This window comes from Myotis lucifugus, unplaced genomic scaffold (assembly GCF_000147115.1).
Source record: "Myotis lucifugus unplaced genomic scaffold, Myoluc2.0 scaffold_137, whole genome shotgun sequence".
NCBI classification, from domain to species: domain Eukaryota; kingdom Metazoa; phylum Chordata; class Mammalia; order Chiroptera; family Vespertilionidae; genus Myotis; species Myotis lucifugus.
In genome coordinates this window covers 3,220,293-3,240,364 of record NW_005871185.1, presented here as the reverse complement: position 1 = coordinate 3,240,364, position 20,072 = coordinate 3,220,293, and the positions used below count along the sequence as shown (strand labels likewise).

Genomic DNA, 20,072 nt, shown 5'->3' with positions numbered 1-20,072 from the left:
AAGTGGCTGACTAAAATTTAATTTGCATGAGATAAACTCCATGGCTAGATCAGGTCCTAAGGGCTTGAGGTCCTCAGTACTTTTCTCAAAAACAGCCACTTCTTCCCAGTGCTGACCCCATAGGAACCTACCCTGTGAGTTCCTGCTAAAGGAGGATATGACCTAAAAAGTAAAGGCTCTCGAGGCCGCCTGATTTTGCCCTCTACGGAATGCTTTTAAGTATACATACGTAAATGTGCCAGCGTTCCTTGACGTACTAATAGCCTCTCATCTTCTTCAGAGGCTTCAGTTGTAAATGCTAATGTCTCCATGCCATTGATGTATCGAGGGGAAGAAGTGCGTGAATTCCCACAGGAAGACTTGCCTGTTAAACTATCTCAAGTGCCAAACCCTCCAGATAGTGTGAATCTGGCCAACAATTTTCCAGCACACATATTTGAGCCAGCTGTGTTGTTAACACCACCCCGGCAGAAGAGCAACTCAGAATTCTCTCCTCTGCAGGATGGTAAGCAGGCTTCTTCTAAAGTTACATGGTAGTTGTTTTTTATGCTTCATATATTTAATCCATGTGTGCATCATTACCTGATAAACAGAATTAAAAAGATATTGATTACCATACATGACCTTTAAGCCGAAGGAGGATGGTGGTTTACATCATGTATGCTATGCCTGTGGTGAAATGTGACATTGAGTTTCATTACATATATGTTCCATTAGGCATTGTAAATGTTAAGCTCAAATCAAGGGATCAAAGCCCTCCGCATTAAAACATGGAGTGAGGGGAATCCCATTTGTCCCTATGGTCCAGGGCATGGGGAAGAGTAAGAAACAAGAGGAGACTATTCTCTAAAGAGTAATGAATGTTTAACCAAGGAAAGGTGAGAGCCATGACCTGAGGGATTTTGTAAGTCAGATCTTGTTATTAACCTCTTTCTCATCAAAACTTTAGCTCAGTCAGTTGAGGGAAATTGGTAATGAAAGTCTATGGACAATTAAAAATTGCTTTAGAGTCACTTTTGCAGCACATATATAGAGTTGAAATAAAATTTCTAAAAAATTATTGTTAATACTTAGCTCATAGATTTTTACAAAATCACAAATAGGATTTTTCTTTGTCACCATTAAAAGTCTGAATTTTAAACAGATTCTTGGACTGTGGGCTCATATTTATCAGCTCATTCAGCTTTAGCACCTGTCTCATCCAGTGGTTTTCCGGAACTGCTTCCTTCACTGTGAAGCTCCATGAGTTTTCCCAACTCTAACTTGGGCTTCTTCCGCATTTGACTTTCTAACAAAGATATCGTGGAGTGAATAAATATGTGTTTTCCAATGCTATCTGGAATCATTTTATTGACCACTTCTTTCAAGTTATTTGCACTCTTGGGTCTTGATGTCTATCATCTTTGTCCAGATATGGCAGACTTATTGATGCTGAGCAAGGGTCTTCTGAATCTGACTTTTGCATTTTCTAGTAAAACCAACACAGACTAGATGAAGCAAATAACCATTGGTAGTCTTGACATCAACATGAGCTTTAATCACGGTCTGCCATTTTTTTTTTTTTTTTACCAGGAAGCACATTTTGTCATGGGTAAGATCCATGCCATGGAAATTAGTCAGGCAGTTTTGCCCTGAACATCCTCAGTAATTAGCTTGGATTTTCTAAATGCCACTTCATCATTTTGCAGATCAGCTAGGCTTGCTTCAAAAACACGACCCTTGAGACCATCAGATGCGATTTTGGTTCCTTGAGCTCTCGTGACTAGTGTTTTTCTAGTATTTCTTATATTGAACAGAGCTGGTCCTTTCACATCACACCAATCTTTCTGGGATCACCCACTTTCTTCTTGGCTGCCTTTTTGTTGCCTTTCGGAAGGTGCTGTTCAGAGAGCCAACTTGGCTCACAGATTCTTAACTTGGATTTCATGTATGGTCTTCAGAATCTCCATGGATTGCTTCATTGTTTGGAAAATTATATTTATTTGTCCACATGTGCATTTTCTGGAGCTATAATCATTTCATTTTCCAAAGAGTTCTTCAATCAAAAACTACTTTAGACTTTCAGGCAAAGTTTTTAGAAAAATGTTATTTAGCCCTGATTTGACTAAATTTTTGTTTCTTTAATTAGAGTATTTATTTTCTTATGTTGGAGGACAGAAGAATAACATTTATTGTCATTGAGACATATAAATTTTGTCAGATTTTCTGCACTTTGATGTATGTTCCCAATAGAGGATTTGAAGAGCCCATAAGGGTTAAAGAAAATGACAAATCTTTGCCATTATAAGATTTGTTTGACTAGCTGTGAGGTATGGGGCTAATACTTTTTATACTTTTCTGGACTTCAGTTTTCCTATCTTTGCATTGAGAGGATTTTCCTTTATCTTTAATATCCCTCCAGCTCTATAATTCTTTGATTCGATATTTCCTCTTTAGAGGGCTAGAGAATATCATTAACTGGCTAACTTTAGGAAATATGATATCAAATCTGATTTCTGTTCAAGTTAGACTTTCATTTCTTAAAGTAATTTTTCAAATGTTTGCATCGTATTAAAAGGCTTATCTAATGATATCTTTTGAGATACTGTAAATTGTTTTTCATTGGTGATACTAAAATATCCTAATATTTTTTAAAGAAACAATTACTATAAATATTTTTACTCTGATTGCAAATATACAAAATGTTCATTAAAGCAAATTATATTGATATAGACGACATTTTGTTAGCATTTGCAGTGGGTTTTGTGTGGAAAATAACATGGCACATTCCTTTTGCAGTGTGCAGATAGAACTATCCTTGAATCTGTATTCTGAAATGGTAGAGTTTTATTATCATTTTCAGCATTTTGTTCAGAATACTTACATATAGAGAATTTTTTAGTTAAATTGAACATATGGATAAAAATGGGAGATACATAGGCCCTTAATCAAGGTTCAGCTCTCTGTCCAGTAGGACTTTCTGTGATGATGAAAATGTTCTGTATCTGCTCCATTCAGTATGGTAGCTACTAGCCAAGGGTGGGGCTGTTGAGCACCTGAAATGTGGCCAGTGACTGAGGAACGGAATTTTATATTTTATTTTATTTTATTTTATTTTATTTTATTTTATTTTATTTTAATTAATTTAGATTTGAATATGAATAGCCACATGTGGCCAGAGGCTACCATACTGGAGAATGTTGCTCTAGAATTTTCCCTTATAAATATTTCCTTTAGCTGTTAACTTATCTCTATTTTTGTTTAATGCCATGCTTGAAAGACTAATATATATATATATACTGTTTCATTTTCTTATATTCCATTCCTTCTTTATTTTAAAGTGTTAGTTCTAATTCCTATTTGCATGTGGCTAAGAAAAAAAAAAGCATATACAGGGATCTCTTCCTCACACACCTCTTGACCTACCCAAGAGGCAATCATTTTTATCCCAATTTAATTTCTGTTTATCTGGAGGGGCTCTCCATAATTAATATAAGGCATTTTTACATCTCTGGCTGCTTCATTTCTATCTGCTTTGCTCGCTTCCTATCCTTTACCTGACTCTAAATGTTAAGTTCTTCATGTCTTGGTATTGTTTTTTCCCTCACTCTATTCTTTCTCTCTGTGTAATCTCACTCATTCTCATGGCTTCCAGTATTTTCTATCTGCCAGAGAATTCCAGTTTTGAACATAATGCACCTTAAACTTGCACGTACAGAAGTGAATTCTTGATACTCAACCTTCCCCCAAATCTGTTCTTCTTATCTTCTCCATCTCAGTGCATGGCATCACCTTCCATTCAGTTGTGCATGCCATGATCTTACTCCCCATTTCCAGTTCATCATTTCAATTCTATTGCCAAAATACTTCCCAAATTTATCTACTTCTCTCTGTCTTTATACCAACATACCTTAGTCAAAGCTACCATTGTCTGTCTTCTAGATTACCACAGTTGCTTATTGATTTCTTCCATCCTGGATCTTCCAGTTATCCACAACATTTAAGAAATGTAAATTGAGTCATTGCCAAACCTTCTGCAGTCTATTGTTCTTGGATTAAATTGGAAAATTCCAAAGTTGGCTTAAAGAGCTCTGCAAGAAATGGCCCTGCACCCCTCTCCAGTCTCATCTGTTTCCAGTTTCCTCTCGTTGCTATGCTACAGCCGACTGGCCTCCTTTCTTTGCTCTTTCCTATTTTGAGGCTTTCACATATGTTGTTCCCTGCCTGTAATGTTATTTGCTCTACTTCTGCCATATATGTAATTATTTAAAATTTTTACTTCTTCAGAGATGCCTTTCCTGACCACCCTCAGTTTACATTATTATCTTTACTGTTCTCACCCGCAAGATTCCCAGATATGAGTTAATGTAATGTGAAAATGTGGAGTTGGCAGGTGGTTTTTCACAAGCATACTGATTAAGCTTTAAGGTATATCAAAGCTTAATTACTAATTTAGCTACTAATTTATTTCTGTTTTTGTTTAATTAACTACTCATGAGTAGATAAAGTCTTCATGCTTGATTGTTAGTGGTGGCATTGCAGGTCAATTTAGACCTTCAGAAACCAACTCCTTCTGTTGAAATACTTGTCTAACTACCATGATGGGCTAATGAGATGATTACACTGCCAATCTATGGCTGAATAATACATGTTTGTTATTTTAAAATTTTATCTACAGTATTGAGGAGGACCGTTCAAACTCGTCCTGCTCCACGAATTCCTCCAACTGTGGAAATAATTGAGAAGGAACAAAATTGGGAAAAGAAGACCTCACCGCCCAGCACAGACATTCAGAATTCAAGTGACGAGAGTCATCTCTTCACCCAGAGGTGGAGGGTCTCTCACATGGGAGAAGATTTGGAAAACAAAACCGAGGCTCCTTTTGTCAACCTCTCACAGCCCCTGTGCAATTCCCTCTCAAACACTCAGCAACCCAGAAACCCTGCATTCTCAGAAGAGCCCCCAGTACTGGGGGATGGGCAACAGCTTAGAGCAGATGAGGCATTAATACAAAGAAAGAACATCATGGCACAAATTGCTGAGTTGACACTGCAGAATTCAGCTATCAGGGCTCATCTGAATAATATTCTTTGGCCAGGGGGAGAGCAAGGGGATGGACTTCGGGAGTTAAACAAACAGGAGACAAGTCATACAAGCAACGTGAGTGCTGTAAGTACCAGTTAAGGACTGACTATGGACATATAGGAATTTAGGTCCATTGCTGGAGCTTCTTAAAGCGCTTCTTTCCAGGATATCTCTGAGGCTGTGCTAGATGGCTTATGCCTGGTCATGTCCTCATCACAAGAGAAGTAGAAGTTATTTGTCAGTTTCTATCTCAGATACAATAAAAGAGGACAACATAAAATAAAAAAGAGGAATGAATGAGGAAAATAGGATGAAGGTAAAATGTAGCAAAGCTAAAATTAGGCTAGGAATGAAGTTTTAAATATAACATGCAGAATTAATATGACTTAAACATTTGCCACACAATTACATTTTAATTGAAAGCATTTTTACTCTTAAAGGGGCTCATAAAAAAGAACTATGTGTAGTTGGCCCTCAACTCATGAATAGTTAGTTTTTTAGGACACAGAATGCATTTTGCTATAGAAATGATTTTAAAGGATTTTTAAAGTCAGACTTTAATGTATATATAAATCATCTGGGATCTTGCTCAAATGCTTTTTCTGATTGAATAGGTCTGAGGTAGGCCCTGTGCATTTCTAGTAAATTTCCAAATCATGCCAGTCCAAAGACTATACTTTGAGTTGCAAAAGTCTGAATATTATAGTGCAAGAATTTTGTAAGTTAAATAAGCTGTGGGCTAACATGGTAACTTGGACCTTCATTTCCTTATTTGTGGGAGAAAAGGGATCCTAAGTTCCAATTGGGGAGAGTTTATAACCTACATTCTTCCCCTGGTCCCAGTGATGGGAGAAGCTTCCTTTTACTTTATTATGAGCCAGAGAGGCTCCCATCAGGCTTCTGATAGGGACCGGACAGTGTTGGAGCAGTTGTTAGGGGCAGGCAGGCATCCTGGGTTAGGAGTTTCAGGGGTAATTGCTTCCATGAGGACTTTATCAGAAGTGGGTCATGTGCGTCCAGGAGGAAGGTCAGGAGGTGGGAGATGGTAGGCTAGGGGTACACGTCTGTCAGCACTGGCTCATGGGCAGTCAGGGTAAGATGGGTCTTGAGTCACAGAAATAGTAGTCAGAAGGTTCTGGCAGGGGAGGAGCCAGGAAGGAGTATTAGGAGTGGGCAGTAGCCTCGTCACAGGTGTATTATAAGTATAAACTGCCTCAATTTTGAGTCATGGGAGACGTTGTTTACAGAGTTTTGAAGATGATTTGAAATAGGCAACGTCTTAGTTTAAAAATGGCAGCAAAGTTAAAAATTGATTTTGCCTCCTTTTCTAATTAGTATATAGATCAGGCTAAGGCACCAACTGTTTTGAGTGAGATATCTTAGGCCAGAAGTGGCCTGGGGAGGCTGACATATGGTCAGAAAGAATGATAAGGGTCCTAGAAATCTTTGCCAAATAATTCATGGTGCATGAATGAAGATTATAATTATAGAATCATCTCTTTCAACTACAGCAGATCCTTGTGACTCAGACCCCAGATCTGGTATTCATAGGTATGTTACTTAGAAGCCAGGTCTTTAGAAGTAGTCTTTGCTCATGTGATCTTTTGTGTAGTTCAGCAAACGCTAAGAGATGCAGGAAAACTTCATCCCACAGACTCTCCATGGACAGAGAGACTAGAGGACATGTGGCACCAGTATTAGAAGAATTGGCATCCCTTTGTTTTAGCCCTAATTTTTCAATTAAGTGACTTGTAAATTTTGTTTTTAGTCCACTATTCAAGTCTGCACACAGCAAGGGCTATGAACACTAACTTGCTGGCTCTTAGTGGAAGTTTATTTTTACAAAAAGTCAAAATTGTTTGGATTGTTTTTAATATGGAATTTTGCCTCTTTTTTTAAAGACTTTTCCAGCAACACGGCCTCTAACACCAAATAGCATGGAGGAGCGGATTGCGGAACTGAACCGGCAGAGTATGGAGGCTCGCGGAAAGCTCTTGCAGTTAATAGAGCAGCAAAAACTTGTTGGTTTGAATCCTTCCCCTCCACCGATATCACCTATTCAGTCACCTCTCAGAGCTTGGACTGATTGGCCACAAATTCCTGATTTAAAAGGTAGACAGTTTAAAAGCTAAGTTTTTACTTTCTTGATTTTGCAAGTATATATTGAACTGAAGGAATCTCAGAGAGCATATATTTCAGTGCCTTCATTTTACATAGAAAAAAAAGACTAAGTCGCAGAATAAGTGACAGATAGATCTGGAAGGCTGGTCTCCTGTTGGGAAACTCCCCCATGGTGCCTGCAGATACCTCCAGTGTCTGGGTTCCTAGGTTGCTCTATGTGGAAGTGGACTCATTACAGTCTATGATTTACTGAGCAAAATTATAATTTAGAATTTCATCAGCAACAAATTAAGTTATTCTGTTAAAATTATGAAAACATTTTAATTGGTAAATTAAGCTTTTTAATCTATTTGTACATTTAAGATGTGAAACACACTAGAGGGGATTGTAAATAATAGAGCAGTAACTGAAAAATTAGTTATCGTAGTGTTCATATGCAAAAGGTACTGATGAGATGAAGTGGATCTCAAGTTGCTCTTCAGTCAGAAATTGAATTATTAAGATTCTCAAGGGGTAGGGCTACACAAAGGCTATGAAGAGACTGATTTTGGCTCATATGAGAGAGGGTTCTAATTGTCAGGAATAGAAAAAGCTGTATCAGTGAGTGGTGCATTCGCTCAGGTGTTCAGGCATTCGTGTGTTAGAAAGATTCAGTGTCCTCTGGCTGGTCGAGGTATGTTTCCTTTAAGGTATCTGCCAATAAGACTTTTCCTCTCAGAAGTTATTTCTATTTTGAAACTACAGACTCAGAGAGCAGACTCTTTTGGAAATTACAGATGGATAATGCATATCCAGGGCCCTTCTTCTTTAATTTAGGCTTCTTCAATTGATAGTTTTGTCTACTGTTCTTTGTAGTCATAAAGTCTAGATGCAACTCCTAATAAGAATAAATAAATTAGCCCTAACCGGTTTGGCTCAGTGGATAGAGCATCGGCCTGCAGACTCAGGGGTCCCAGGTTCGATTCTGGTCAAGGGCATGTACCTTGGTTGCAGGCACATACCCAGTGGGGAGTGTGCAGGAGGCAGCTGATCGATGTTTCTCTCTCATCGATGTTTCTGACTCTCTATCCCTCTCCCTTCCTCTCTGTAAAGAATCAATAAAATATATTTTTAAAAAAGAATAAATAAATTAAATCGCTCAGAATGTATGAACACGTACTATGTGCCTGCTATGTTCTGGTCACTGGGGATACCACATGGAAGAGGACAAGTCCTTGCCCAGATTGACAACTTTAGTAGTCAAGTTGAGGAGCAGGCCATAAACAAATAAGCAAATGAATATATGAGATAATGTCGGTTAGTGCTAAGTACAATGAAGAAAAAGCAGATTACTCTTAAGAATGATTTTGTGATTAAATAAGACATCTTCTGTTTCAATAGATTTTTAAGGTAAAACTATTTTCATTTGTTATCTCATTTCATCCCCAACACACCATGAGAGTAGACAGAGCTGATATCATACTTGTTTGATAAATAAGTAAACTGAGGTGTAAATAGGTTATATGATTTGTCTGAAGTTCTAAAGCAAATTGGTAAATTTGCACTTGTATTCTTGTCATTCTAGTGGTTATATTCTTAAGATATTCTTTTTTTAAGTAAAATTCTTGGCTTCACAAGGAACCACTGTGGGCTGTAATTAAAAAGTAAAAATTCTATGCCATAGAACCTCTTTGTTTTCTAGGGTAGGTTTCATTACCACCTAAAGCTCAAAATCACTGGTTTTAAGTAATGATTTATGGGAGCTTTGGCAAAACTGACTGGGATGGACATAAAGTGTTCCATTAGTAAATAGTAAATATCTGTTGATTGATAACTTACTTCTGAAATATTGAAAATGTACATAATTATTGCCATTGGCCAGGTGAGCTCTTCATCTATTTAAAAGTCTTCAGTAAGTTCCGGTCAAGGGCATGTACCTTGGTTGCGGGCACATCCCCCGTGGGGGGTGTGCAGGAGGCAGCTGATCGATGTTTCTAACTCTCTATCCCTCTCCCTTCCTCTCTGTAAAAAATCAATAAAATATAAAAAAAAGAAAGATTAAAAAAAAGTCTTCTGTAAGAGTAATGTAAAAGATTTAGAAGATTTAAAATTTTACTGAAAGACTTCAGATTTTTTCTTCTTTTCTTTTTTTTGGGGGGAAAACTTTAGATAAGCTGCTTTTGATAAATATCTCAAGATCTTTAGGGCTAGCTCTTAACTTCTGTTTTTCACTTCCAGATCTGACATGATACCACTTGTCTGAGGATTCTGGCTCTCTATGACTGGCATGCTACTGAATTGACACTAACACTAAAGTTTTTTTTCACAGCTCATTTTTTAAAAATTTCTCCAAGTGTGTCTGTGGACCATAATGATAAAAATATAGAAAGAACCTCCAAATTTATAATATTGAAATCTGAAGTAAGACAGAAGTCATTATATTTTTAATTTTTATTTTAATAAAAGGTAATGGAGTAATGTTTATTTTTATATTTTAGAAGGAGGAAAGAGGACAATTGAAGTATCTGTTCCAGGAGCAGAAGCCCCAGAAACCTCAAAATGCAGTACTGTCTCTCCTATCAGTGGAATAAATTCAAGAAGGTAGGGTTACAATGGGAATAGTTACTTTAAAAAAAATCAAGAATATGGTATCTGTTTTATTCTCTTTATGAGAAAAGGAAGTGCATGATATCTGACTTAGGTTCAGGCAGACTCACTGATGAAAAGAAAATAAAGTAGTCGGCGAGGAGAATTTTGGGGAAAATGGAGAGGTATGAGGAACAAGCCTTCAATGAGTAGGAAGTATGAGTTGGCTATTGAAAAACCAAAAATGGGATAACAGCACATATATAGAATGCTTTATGGGTGACAGAATTGGGAGATACTATGTGACAGGGTGGGTAAATTAACCACTGGTATTTTCCTCCCATATTAAAATGAGACTGAAGTTCATAGAGCTACCTGTGTGATTTGCCTACATGTGTCACATGTTGATAAATGGTGACACTAGGGATGGACCTACCTGGCTTTCTGTCTCCGCTGCATGCCTGCTATTGCCCTGCATTCTCCAGGTCTTGTTACTCTTCCACTGCCTGGGCCTTCTTCACCCCTGCACATCCCTTTCCCCCTTAAATGTTAAAAACTTGTTAGTGTGATACTGTAATGGTGGATACACGATACTGTACATTTGTCAAAACCTATAGAATGTATAACACGATGGATGGGCCCTAATGTAAACAATAGATTTAGTTAATAATAATGTATCAATGTTACAGTTGTAACAAATGTACCACACTGGTATGAGGTATTCATAAAAGGGGAAACTGGGAGGAGGGGTTGAGGAATATATTGGAACCCTTGGATCTTTATACTAAGTCTTTCTGTAAATCTAAAATAACTCTTAAAAGGAGAATGGGAAAATGGCGGAGGCTTAGACGGACGTGTTGGTGCTTTATCCCGGAGCAGATAGGGGCGAGCAGCTGAAACGGGTAACAATCAGCCCGATCAAGCTGGGGAGGCTCAGCTGAGAGGCAGTCTGCAGCCAGGAAAGACAGAGAACTCCTAAAAAATGCGGATGGTTAGAGATTGAGACTGAAACCTCCCCCTGAGCGCCAGCGCAGCGGCGAGACCGCGCCATCTTGGGTTGCGGCTACCGGTTACCGGCATCCAGAGAACGGCTACTAACCCAGCGCCTACCAACCCGGAGGCAACGACTCGCAAGCAGCGCGACTACAAGAGCCCAGCGGAGACCTGCATCCCTCCACGGAAAGCAGATTCAAGCAATAGCGGCCTCCTGATCACCATACGCTCTGCCTGGGGAACAGTTGCTGTGTGTGAAGCCTCCCTCCACCAGCCAGAAGAGCCACCACAGCTGTGAACAGCACCCACAAGAGGCTCTGCTATCAACAGAGGAGCCGCTGCTACCACAACCGCCCAAGGAGCAACCACAGCCCGAGGAGCCACTGCCACCCAGGGAGCAGCCACTGCCTCCCAGGGTCCAGCCACTGAACGATTCAACAACTAGTCATGTCAGTGAGATCAAACATGGGTAGACAAAGAAACCCCCAAAGGAAAGAAAAGGAGGACTCGCCAGAAAAGCAGCTAAGTGAGACAGAGATATGCAACATGACGGAAAAAGAATTCAGAATAAGGTTCCTAGAGTACATGCACCGGATGTTCAAGAAGCAAGAAGAAACAGATGAAAAACTCAACTACTTATGCAAGAAGCTAGAAGAAACAGATGAAAAAATCAACAACTTAAGTAAGTCCCAAGAAGAAATGAAGAGCGACATAGCTTCAATAAAAAACTCCATTGAAAGTATCAACAGTAGACTGGGAGAAGCGGAGGACCGAATTAGTGAATTAGAAGACAAGGAAGCAAAACACACTCAAACTGTACGGCAAATGGAGAAAAAAATTAAAAGACAGGAGGAGAGCCTAAGGGAGCTTTGGGACAACATGAAACGAAACAACATACGAATAATAGGGGTGCCAGAACAACAGAAAGATGAACATGGATTAGAAAACCTATTCGAAGAAATAATATCAGAAAACTTCCCTGAGGTGGGGAAGAAAAAAGTCACACAAGCCCAGAGAGTCCCAAACAAGGTGAACCCGAAAAGACCCACACCAAGACACATCATAATTACCATGGCAAATGTTCAGGATAAAGAGAGAATCTTACAGGCTGCAAGAGAGAGACGGAAAGTAACATACAAGGGATCTCCCATTAGATTATCAAATGATTTCTCAACAGAAACACATCAGGCCAGAAAAGAATGAACGGAAATCTACAAAGTGATGCAAAGCAAAGGACTGAATCCAAGAATACTCTATCCAGCAAGGCTATCATTCAAAATTGAAGGGGAAATAAGAAGCTTCACAGACAAAAAAGGGCTAAGGGAGTTTATCACCACCAAGCCAGCCATGCAAGAAATGCTAAAGGGACTGGTGTAAAAAGAAGAAACATCAAGCTCAGAAAGAAAACAGCCACACACAGACACAAAAAGAAATGGCTACAAACAAGTACCTTTCAATAATAACTTTAAATGTAAATGGACTAAATGCTCCAAATAAAAGACACCGAGTGGCTGAATGGATAAAAAAACATGACCCATACATCTGCTGTCTACAAGAGACCCACCTCATTAGAAGGGACTCACACAGACTGAAAGTGAAGGGATGGAAAAATATCTTTCACGCAAATGGAAAGGAAAAGAAAGCTGGGGTAGCAATACTTCTATCTGACAAAATACATCTCAAAGTGAAGGCCATAACCAGAGATAAGGAAGGCCACTTCATAATACTAAAGGGATCAATACAACAAGAAGATATAACCCTGGTAAACATATATGCACCCAATGCAGGAGCACCCACATACATAAGAAAACTTCTGGAAGATATCAGGGGAGAGATCGACAACAATACAATCATAGTAGGGGACTTTAATACACCACTGACATCACTGGATAAATCCGCTAGACAAAAACTCAGCAAAGAAACAGCAATCCTAAATGACTCACTAGATCAGATGGACTTAATTGACATCTTCAGAACACTTCACCCCACAGCTGCGAAATATACATTCCTCTCAGGTGCTCATGGGACATATTCAAAAATAGACCACATATTGGGTCACAAGCAAAGTCTCCACAAATTCAAGAAGATTGAAATCATAAAAAGCTTCTTCGCAGACCACGATGGCATAATGTTAGAAATAAACTACAATAAAAACAACCCAAAATACTCAAACACTTGGAAGCTGAATAGCATGTTATTAAATATTGATTGGGTTACCGATGACATCAAAGAAGAAATTAAAAACATCCTGGACACTAATGACAATGAAAACACAACAATCCAAAACCTCTGGGACACAATGAAAGCAGTCCTGAGAGGAAAGTTTATAGCTCTACAGGCCTATCTCAAAAAACAAGAAAAAATGGTAGTCAATCATCTAACTCTACAACTCAAAGAATTAGAAAGAGAGCAACAAGAAAACCCCAGAGTGAGCAGAAGGAAGGAGATAATAAAGATTAGAGCAGAAATCAATGACATAGAGACCAAAAAAACAATACAGAAAATCAATGAAACCAAGAGCTGGTTCTTTGAAAGGATAAACAAGATTGACAAACCCCTAGCCAGGCTCACCAAGAAGCAAAGAGAGAGGTCCCAAATAAACCAAATCAGAAATGATAGAGGCGAAATAACAACAGACCCCACAGAAATACAAATGATTGTTAAACAATACTACGGGCAACTCTACTCCAACAAACTAGACAACCTGGAGGAAATGGACAAATTCCTAGAAAAATACAACATTCCAAAACTCAAACAGGAAGAATCTAAAAACCTCAATAGGCCAATAACTATGGAAGAAATTGAAGCAGTCATCAGAAAGCTTCCAGCAAACAAAAGCCCAGGGCCAGACGGCTTCACAGGGGAGTTTTACCAAACATTCAAGGAAGAACTAAAACCTACCCTCCTCAGACTACTACAAAAAATTCAAGAGGAAGGAACGCTTCCAAGCTCATTCTATGAAGCCAGCATCACCCTAATACCAAAACCAGGTAAAGACATCACAATGAAAGAGAATTACAGGCCAATATCCCTCATGAACATAGATGCCAAAATCCTCAACAAAATCTTAGCAAATCGGATCCAGCAGTACATCAGAAGGATCATACACCATGACCAAGTAGGATTTATCCCAGAGATGCAAGGATGGTACAACATCCATAAATCAATAAACGTGATACATCACATAAACAAATTGAAAGAAAAAAACCACATGGTCATATCAATTGATGCAGAAAAAGCATTCGACAAAATCCAACACCCATTTTTGATAAAAACTCTCAGAAAGGTGGGAATAGAAGGATCATACCTCAACATAATAAAAGCCATATATGACAGGCCCACAGCCAACATCATACTCAATGGACAAAAACTAACACCATTTCCCCTAAGAACAGGAACAAGACAGGGATGCCCACTCTCACCACTCCTGTTCAACATAGTACTGGAAGTATTAGCCATTGCAATTAGGCAAGAAGAAGAAATAAAAGGCATCCAAATTGGAAAAGAGGAAGTAAAACTGTCCTTATTTGCAAATGACATGATATTATACATACAAAACCCTAGAGACTCCATCAAAAAGCTACTAGACTTAATACATGAATTTGGCAATGTAGCAGGATACAAAATTAACCCCAAGAAATCTGAGGCATTTCTATACTCCAATAGTGAACTTTCAGAAAGAGAGATTAGAAAAACAATCCCATTTACCATCGCACCAAAAAAATTAAGATACCTAGGAATAAACTTAACTAAAGAGGTTAAAGACCTCTACTCAGAAAACTACAGGACGTTGAAAAAAGAGATAGAGGAAGACATAAACAGATGGAAGAACATACCATGTTCTTGGATTGGTAGAATCAACATCATTAAAATGTCTATACTACCCAAAGCAATCTATACATTCAACGCACTCCCCATTAAAATACCAATGGCCTTCTTCAAAGATCTAGAACGAACTCTCCAAAAATTCATCTGGAATAAAAAAAGACCCCGAATAGCTGCAACGATCCTGAGAAAGAACAAAGTAGGCGGGATCTCAATGCCAGATATCAAGCTGTATTACAAAGCCACTGTTCTCAAAACTGCCTGGTACTGGCACAAGAACAGACATATAGATCAGTGGAATAGAATAGAGAGTCCAGAAATCGGCCCGAACCAATATGCTCAATTAATTTTTGACAAAGGAGGCATGAACATACAGTGGAGCCAAGATAGTCTCTTCAATAAATGGTGTTGGGAAAATTGGACAGATATATGCAAGAAAATGAAACTAGACCACCAACTTACACCATACACAAGAATAAACTCAAAATGGATAAAGGACTTAAATGTACGACAGGAAACCATAAAAATTCTAGAAGAATACAAAGGCAACAAAATCTCAGACATATGCCAAAACAATTTCTTCACTGATACAGCTCCTAGGGCAGTTGAAACTAAAGAGAAACTGAACAAATGGGACTACATCAAAATAAAAAGCTTCTGCACAGCAAAAGAAACCATCAACAAAACAACAAGAAAACCCACCTCGTGGGAAAACATATTTGCCAACGTCATATCTGATAAGGGCTTAATCTCCAAAATTTATAGGGAACTCATACAACTTAACAAAAAGAAGATAAACAATCCAATCAAAAAATGGGCAAAGGATCTAAATAGACACCTTTCAAAAGAGGACATTCAGAAAGCCAAGAGACATATGAAAACATGCTCAAAGTCACTAATCATCCGAGAGATGCAAATCAAAACAACAATGAGGTACCATCTCACACCTGTCAGAATGGCCATCATCAACAAATCAACAAACGACAAGTGCTGGAGAGGATGTGGAGAAAAAGGAACACTTGTGCACTGCTGGTGGGAATGCAGACTGGTGCAGCCACTATGGAAGGCAGTATGGAGGTTCCTCAAAAAATTGGAAATGGAACTCCCATTTGACCCTGTGATCCCACTTCTAGGAATATATCCCAAGAAACCAGAAACACCAATCAGAAAGGATATATGCACCCAGATGTTCGTAGCAGCACAATTCACCATAGCTAAGATCTGGAAACAGCCTAAGTGCCCATCAGTAGATGAATGGATTAGAAAACTGTGGTACATCTACACGATGGAATACTATGCTGCTGTTAAAAAGAAGGAACTCTTACCATTTGCAACAGCATGGATGGAACTGGAGAGCATTATGCTAAGTGAAACAAGCCAGTCAATGAAGGAAAAATACCACATGATCTCACTCTTTCGTGGATAATTAAGACCATTACAAACTTTCGAACAATAATAAATACAGTGGCAGAGCTGCCTCAAACTGATTGTCGAACTGCAGTGGGAAGGCCAGGGAGGGTTGGAGGACAGGAGGGAGGGGAGTAAGAGATCAACCGAAGGACTTGTATGCATCCATATAACCATAACTAATGGACATAAGACACTGGGGGGTAAGGGAGGGCAGGGGCTTGTCAAGGGTGGGGGGGGGGGGAAAGGACACTTATGTAATACCCTTTGTAATACTTTTAGCGAAAAATAAAAAAAAAATAAAAAAAAGAAAAGAGTAAAATAACTCTTAAAAAAGGAAAGCCTATTAATTTTTAAAAAAATCTTAGGTTGGTGAAAATATGTTGCAAATAATTTACCTTCTTTGGATCTAAGTCAGCCATACTTTCTCAAGCTTGTTCCAGTATTGAGAATTGTCAGTCTTACATAATTTTTGAAGATTAATAATGACAGATTTCTCTCTCCCTTTTATTCCTCACAAATAGATCTTCAGGGGCTACTAGTAATTCTTGTTCTCCATTAAATGCCACCTCAGGAAGTGGGCGATTCACACCTGTTAATCCAAGAGCAAAGGTATATGATAAAATGTAATTGTGAAATGTGTGCCGTATAGGGGCAGGAGGGCAAGGGTGAAAGGTGGCTATTTTTAGTGATTTCCATTTGTGTGTGTGTGTGTGTTTTTATTAATTTCAGAGAGAGGAAGGGACAAGGAGAGAGATAGAAACATCTATGAGAGAGAAACACCCCCTACTGGGGATCAAGCCCAAAACCCAGGCATGTCTCCTGACTGGGAATCGAACCAGTGACCTCCTGGTGCCTGGGTCAACACTCAACCAACTTAGCCACAATAGCTGGGCAGTGATTTCCATTCTTTATTATTATTTATGCTGTTCTAAAGATGATATAAAAATGTGAGAAGAAAAGATATATTAATTTACCTTCATTAGAAAAACAACTAAGCCATATACTACTTTTCTTTTCTAGGATAACTAAGGAATAAGAAAATTCAATAAGATTTTAACAATCTTTAAAGACTGGAAATTACTGGCTTTAGGCAGAGCTTCCCAAATAGTGTGGCAGGCCTCGAAGGTGTGCCTTGAACGCCTTGTAGGTATACTGAGATACTAGTGCCCAGTCCTTGCTGTGGCTGGGTGGGGCTTGGGATAGTCAGCCCTGGGGTGGTCACTTTCCATGTCATTTTACCCCAGTGTGCCATATCTGAGGTCCCCTGGGGTACAGAGTTATGCACAAAGAGTAAAAAAAAGTCTTACATATTTTTCATGTGTTCTAATTTACTATAGGATTGTATAGAAACTAAGCATCTTACAATATATCCAATTTTTTTGCAAAAGGCATTTCTCTGTGTTGGTAATACAGCAAAATATAGTTCCTCTGAGTGTTTGGTCATAGCAAATTGTGAGAATATCTTTCAAATCACAAACATTACATTTGCAAATTTGAGCTAACTGCTCTCTGATACGGGGAAAAATCTTTGCTGTTCTTATTATTAACTTTAGTAATTAGACCAAATAGTGAATGTTTCAATTAACTGAGTACTACTTGCAGCCCAAATTAATTGATAGACTCAGATATCTCAATTGTCCAACACTAGATGTGCCCTTTGCTGTTTATTGTACTCTAAAAAAGCTTTAAACTATTTTGTATAATTTGCTCTTAGTTTCTGGAATTTATTAGGATTTAATTTACAAAATCAAATGACTGTTATTTTTTTAAAAATATATTTTATTGATTTTTTACAGAGAGGAAGGGAGAGGGATAGAGAGTTAGAAACATAGATGAGAGAGAAGCACTGATCAGCTGCCTCCTGCACACCCCCCATGGGGGATGTGCCCGCAACCAAGGTACATGCCCTTGACCGGAATCGAACCTGGGACCCTTTAGTCTGCAGGCCGATGCTCTATCCAGTGAGCCAAACCGGCTAGGGCAAATGACTGTTATTTTTAAAAGGTATACATATGATTTGCATAAAATACTGGATTTATCTTTTTAAAAAAATTAGGTCTCCTAAATCAGCAAGGATGCCAGTTGAGTGTCTGTTAGAAATAAAAATTGCCAGTAGCAATTTACTTTTTAGTACCACTCAGTGGCATAGGGTAACTTTGATTCTATGTACTTGAATGGTCTCCTGTTTCTGATTACTTCCTAAATCCTTTTTGCATCTTTGTTCAACAGATTGAGAAACAAAATGAAGAAGGCTGGTTCGCTCTTTCCACTCATGTGTCATAAGTGAGGTCAAGTGTGACTTTGTTCTCAGTGGTACATTCTTGAGCTTCCATTCCCCTTTCCCTGCTTTCAAGTTTTTGTCCTTCTTTCAGCTAAAACCTACAAAGATCCTGTGACTTCATACAAATAGAACAAAGAAATAAAGCAATTATTTTATTTTTGAACTTTCAAATACATTTCCAACAACTAACCAACCTGCAACCTCCTGCAAATAAAATGTTGACTATAGGGAAATTAAAGTTTCATATTCTAGTAATTTCCTAAGTACTTTAAGGTTTTTCTTTCTACTTCTTCTTTTTTAATCCTCACCTGAGGATATTCTTTCCAGTGATTATTTATTTTAAAGAGAATGGAAGGGAAACAGTGGAGGGGGAGAGAGAAACAAAATCGCCAGAGAGACACATGGTTTGGTTGCCTCCCGCTCACGCTCTGACGGAGGGGTGGGGATCAAACCTGCAACCAAGATATGTGCCCTTGGCCAGGAATTGAACCCGTGACCCTTTGGTCTGTGGGCTGATGCTCTAACTTAAGGTTTTTCTTAATATATTATTACCTTTATCATATTTATTCAGGTTTTTTTGGTCTAGTATATCTTAAATGTTGATCTATTTAATTTTTATTTTTACTTTCTGAAGAACTTAGTTGCTTTGCATATAACTTACAATAAAATGCCTTTGTGTGATGAAAGTCTGGCTTTCAGAAAAGTTTAGCACCCCCTTTGGTTTTTTATTTTGGGGAAGTCTCTGTAGTCTATTACTTTTCCTGCTAAGTGGAATGTGCAGCTTTCAAAAGTAGACATGGGAGTATTTGTTTATATTTGCTTCAGCAGGTAAGAGTGACTCTATGTATTGTAAAATTCCTATATAGTCTTTAAATGTGAAAGTGTCATCAATAATGCTAATGTACAAAAAATAAATAATGATCATAGAGCATTCTCAAATGTCTAAATGCAGTAACACTGATTGATTTGTATATTTAGTGTTTGAAACAGAATTGAATACAAAACACTGCTATCAATTCTCCCAGCCCTTAATCTACTAAGCACTCTGGGTAGGTCTTTCTTCAGGGCACCGGTTTGGCTCTCAGACATTGGTTTCTATTTTAAACTTAGTTTTTGAATTATCTCTGCCCCTTGGCTGTATAACAGGAATTTTCAACCTAAGTGAGGTGGTTATGGGGTGGGGGAAGCACGTCGAGACTGTGTACTTGGGGAACGTTCTCCGGTAAATACCTTTCCTTCTCCTGCATTGCAGTCACTGTTCCAAAAAGTGTCCTGTGCAGCTTTCATTTGGGCTTCATTGTTGTGGTGACCAGTAATAATATTGTTTTCTTCTGGTATCATTAATTTTATTTACATTAAGTCATCTGTATTCATTTGCATTACTGCAGATTCTTCCATCCATATTGCACTTTTTGAAACTTAGTACTTAATAAATACTATCCCTGTCTGGGATGCAAACCATTTTAGTGTTATTCCTTATATTACTGAAATGCCAACTTACCTGCTTGGCTTGTGAATGCATTCTTTTTTTTTTTTTTTAAATCCTCAATTGAGGACATTTTTCCATTGCTTTTTAGAGAGAGTGGAAGAGAGAGGGAAAGAGAGAGAGAAACATCGATGTGAGAGAAATACATTGATTAGTTGCCTCCTGCACACACCCTGCCTGACTAGGGTCTGGGCTGGGGAGGAGCCTGCAACCGAGGTATGTGTCCTTGACCAGAATCGAATTCTGGACCCTTTGGTCCGCAGGCCCACACTCTATCCACTGAGCCAAACTGGCTAGGGCAGTGAATGCATTCTTTTGACATGCATT

The 20,072-nt window shown here is 38.5% G+C and overlaps 1 protein-coding gene across 1 annotated transcript in view; it reads left to right on the top strand.

Moving 5' to 3' along the window:
- Nucleotides 1–18,525, top strand: part of SPICE1 (spindle and centriole associated protein 1) — a 57,485-nt gene extending 38,960 nt beyond the window's left edge. The window contains exons 13-18 of the mRNA XM_023758707.1: nucleotides 281–505; nucleotides 4,658–5,148; nucleotides 6,966–7,176; nucleotides 9,663–9,765; nucleotides 16,500–16,587; nucleotides 18,208–18,525. Coding sequence (XP_023614475.1) covers nucleotides 281–505; nucleotides 4,658–5,148; nucleotides 6,966–7,176; nucleotides 9,663–9,765; nucleotides 16,500–16,587; nucleotides 18,208–18,261 — 1,172 coding nt within the window. The 3' untranslated portion in view covers nucleotides 18,262–18,525. The remainder of the gene's footprint in view (nucleotides 1–280; nucleotides 506–4,657; nucleotides 5,149–6,965; nucleotides 7,177–9,662; nucleotides 9,766–16,499; nucleotides 16,588–18,207) is intronic.
- Nucleotides 18,526–20,072: the final 1,547 nt, after the last annotated feature.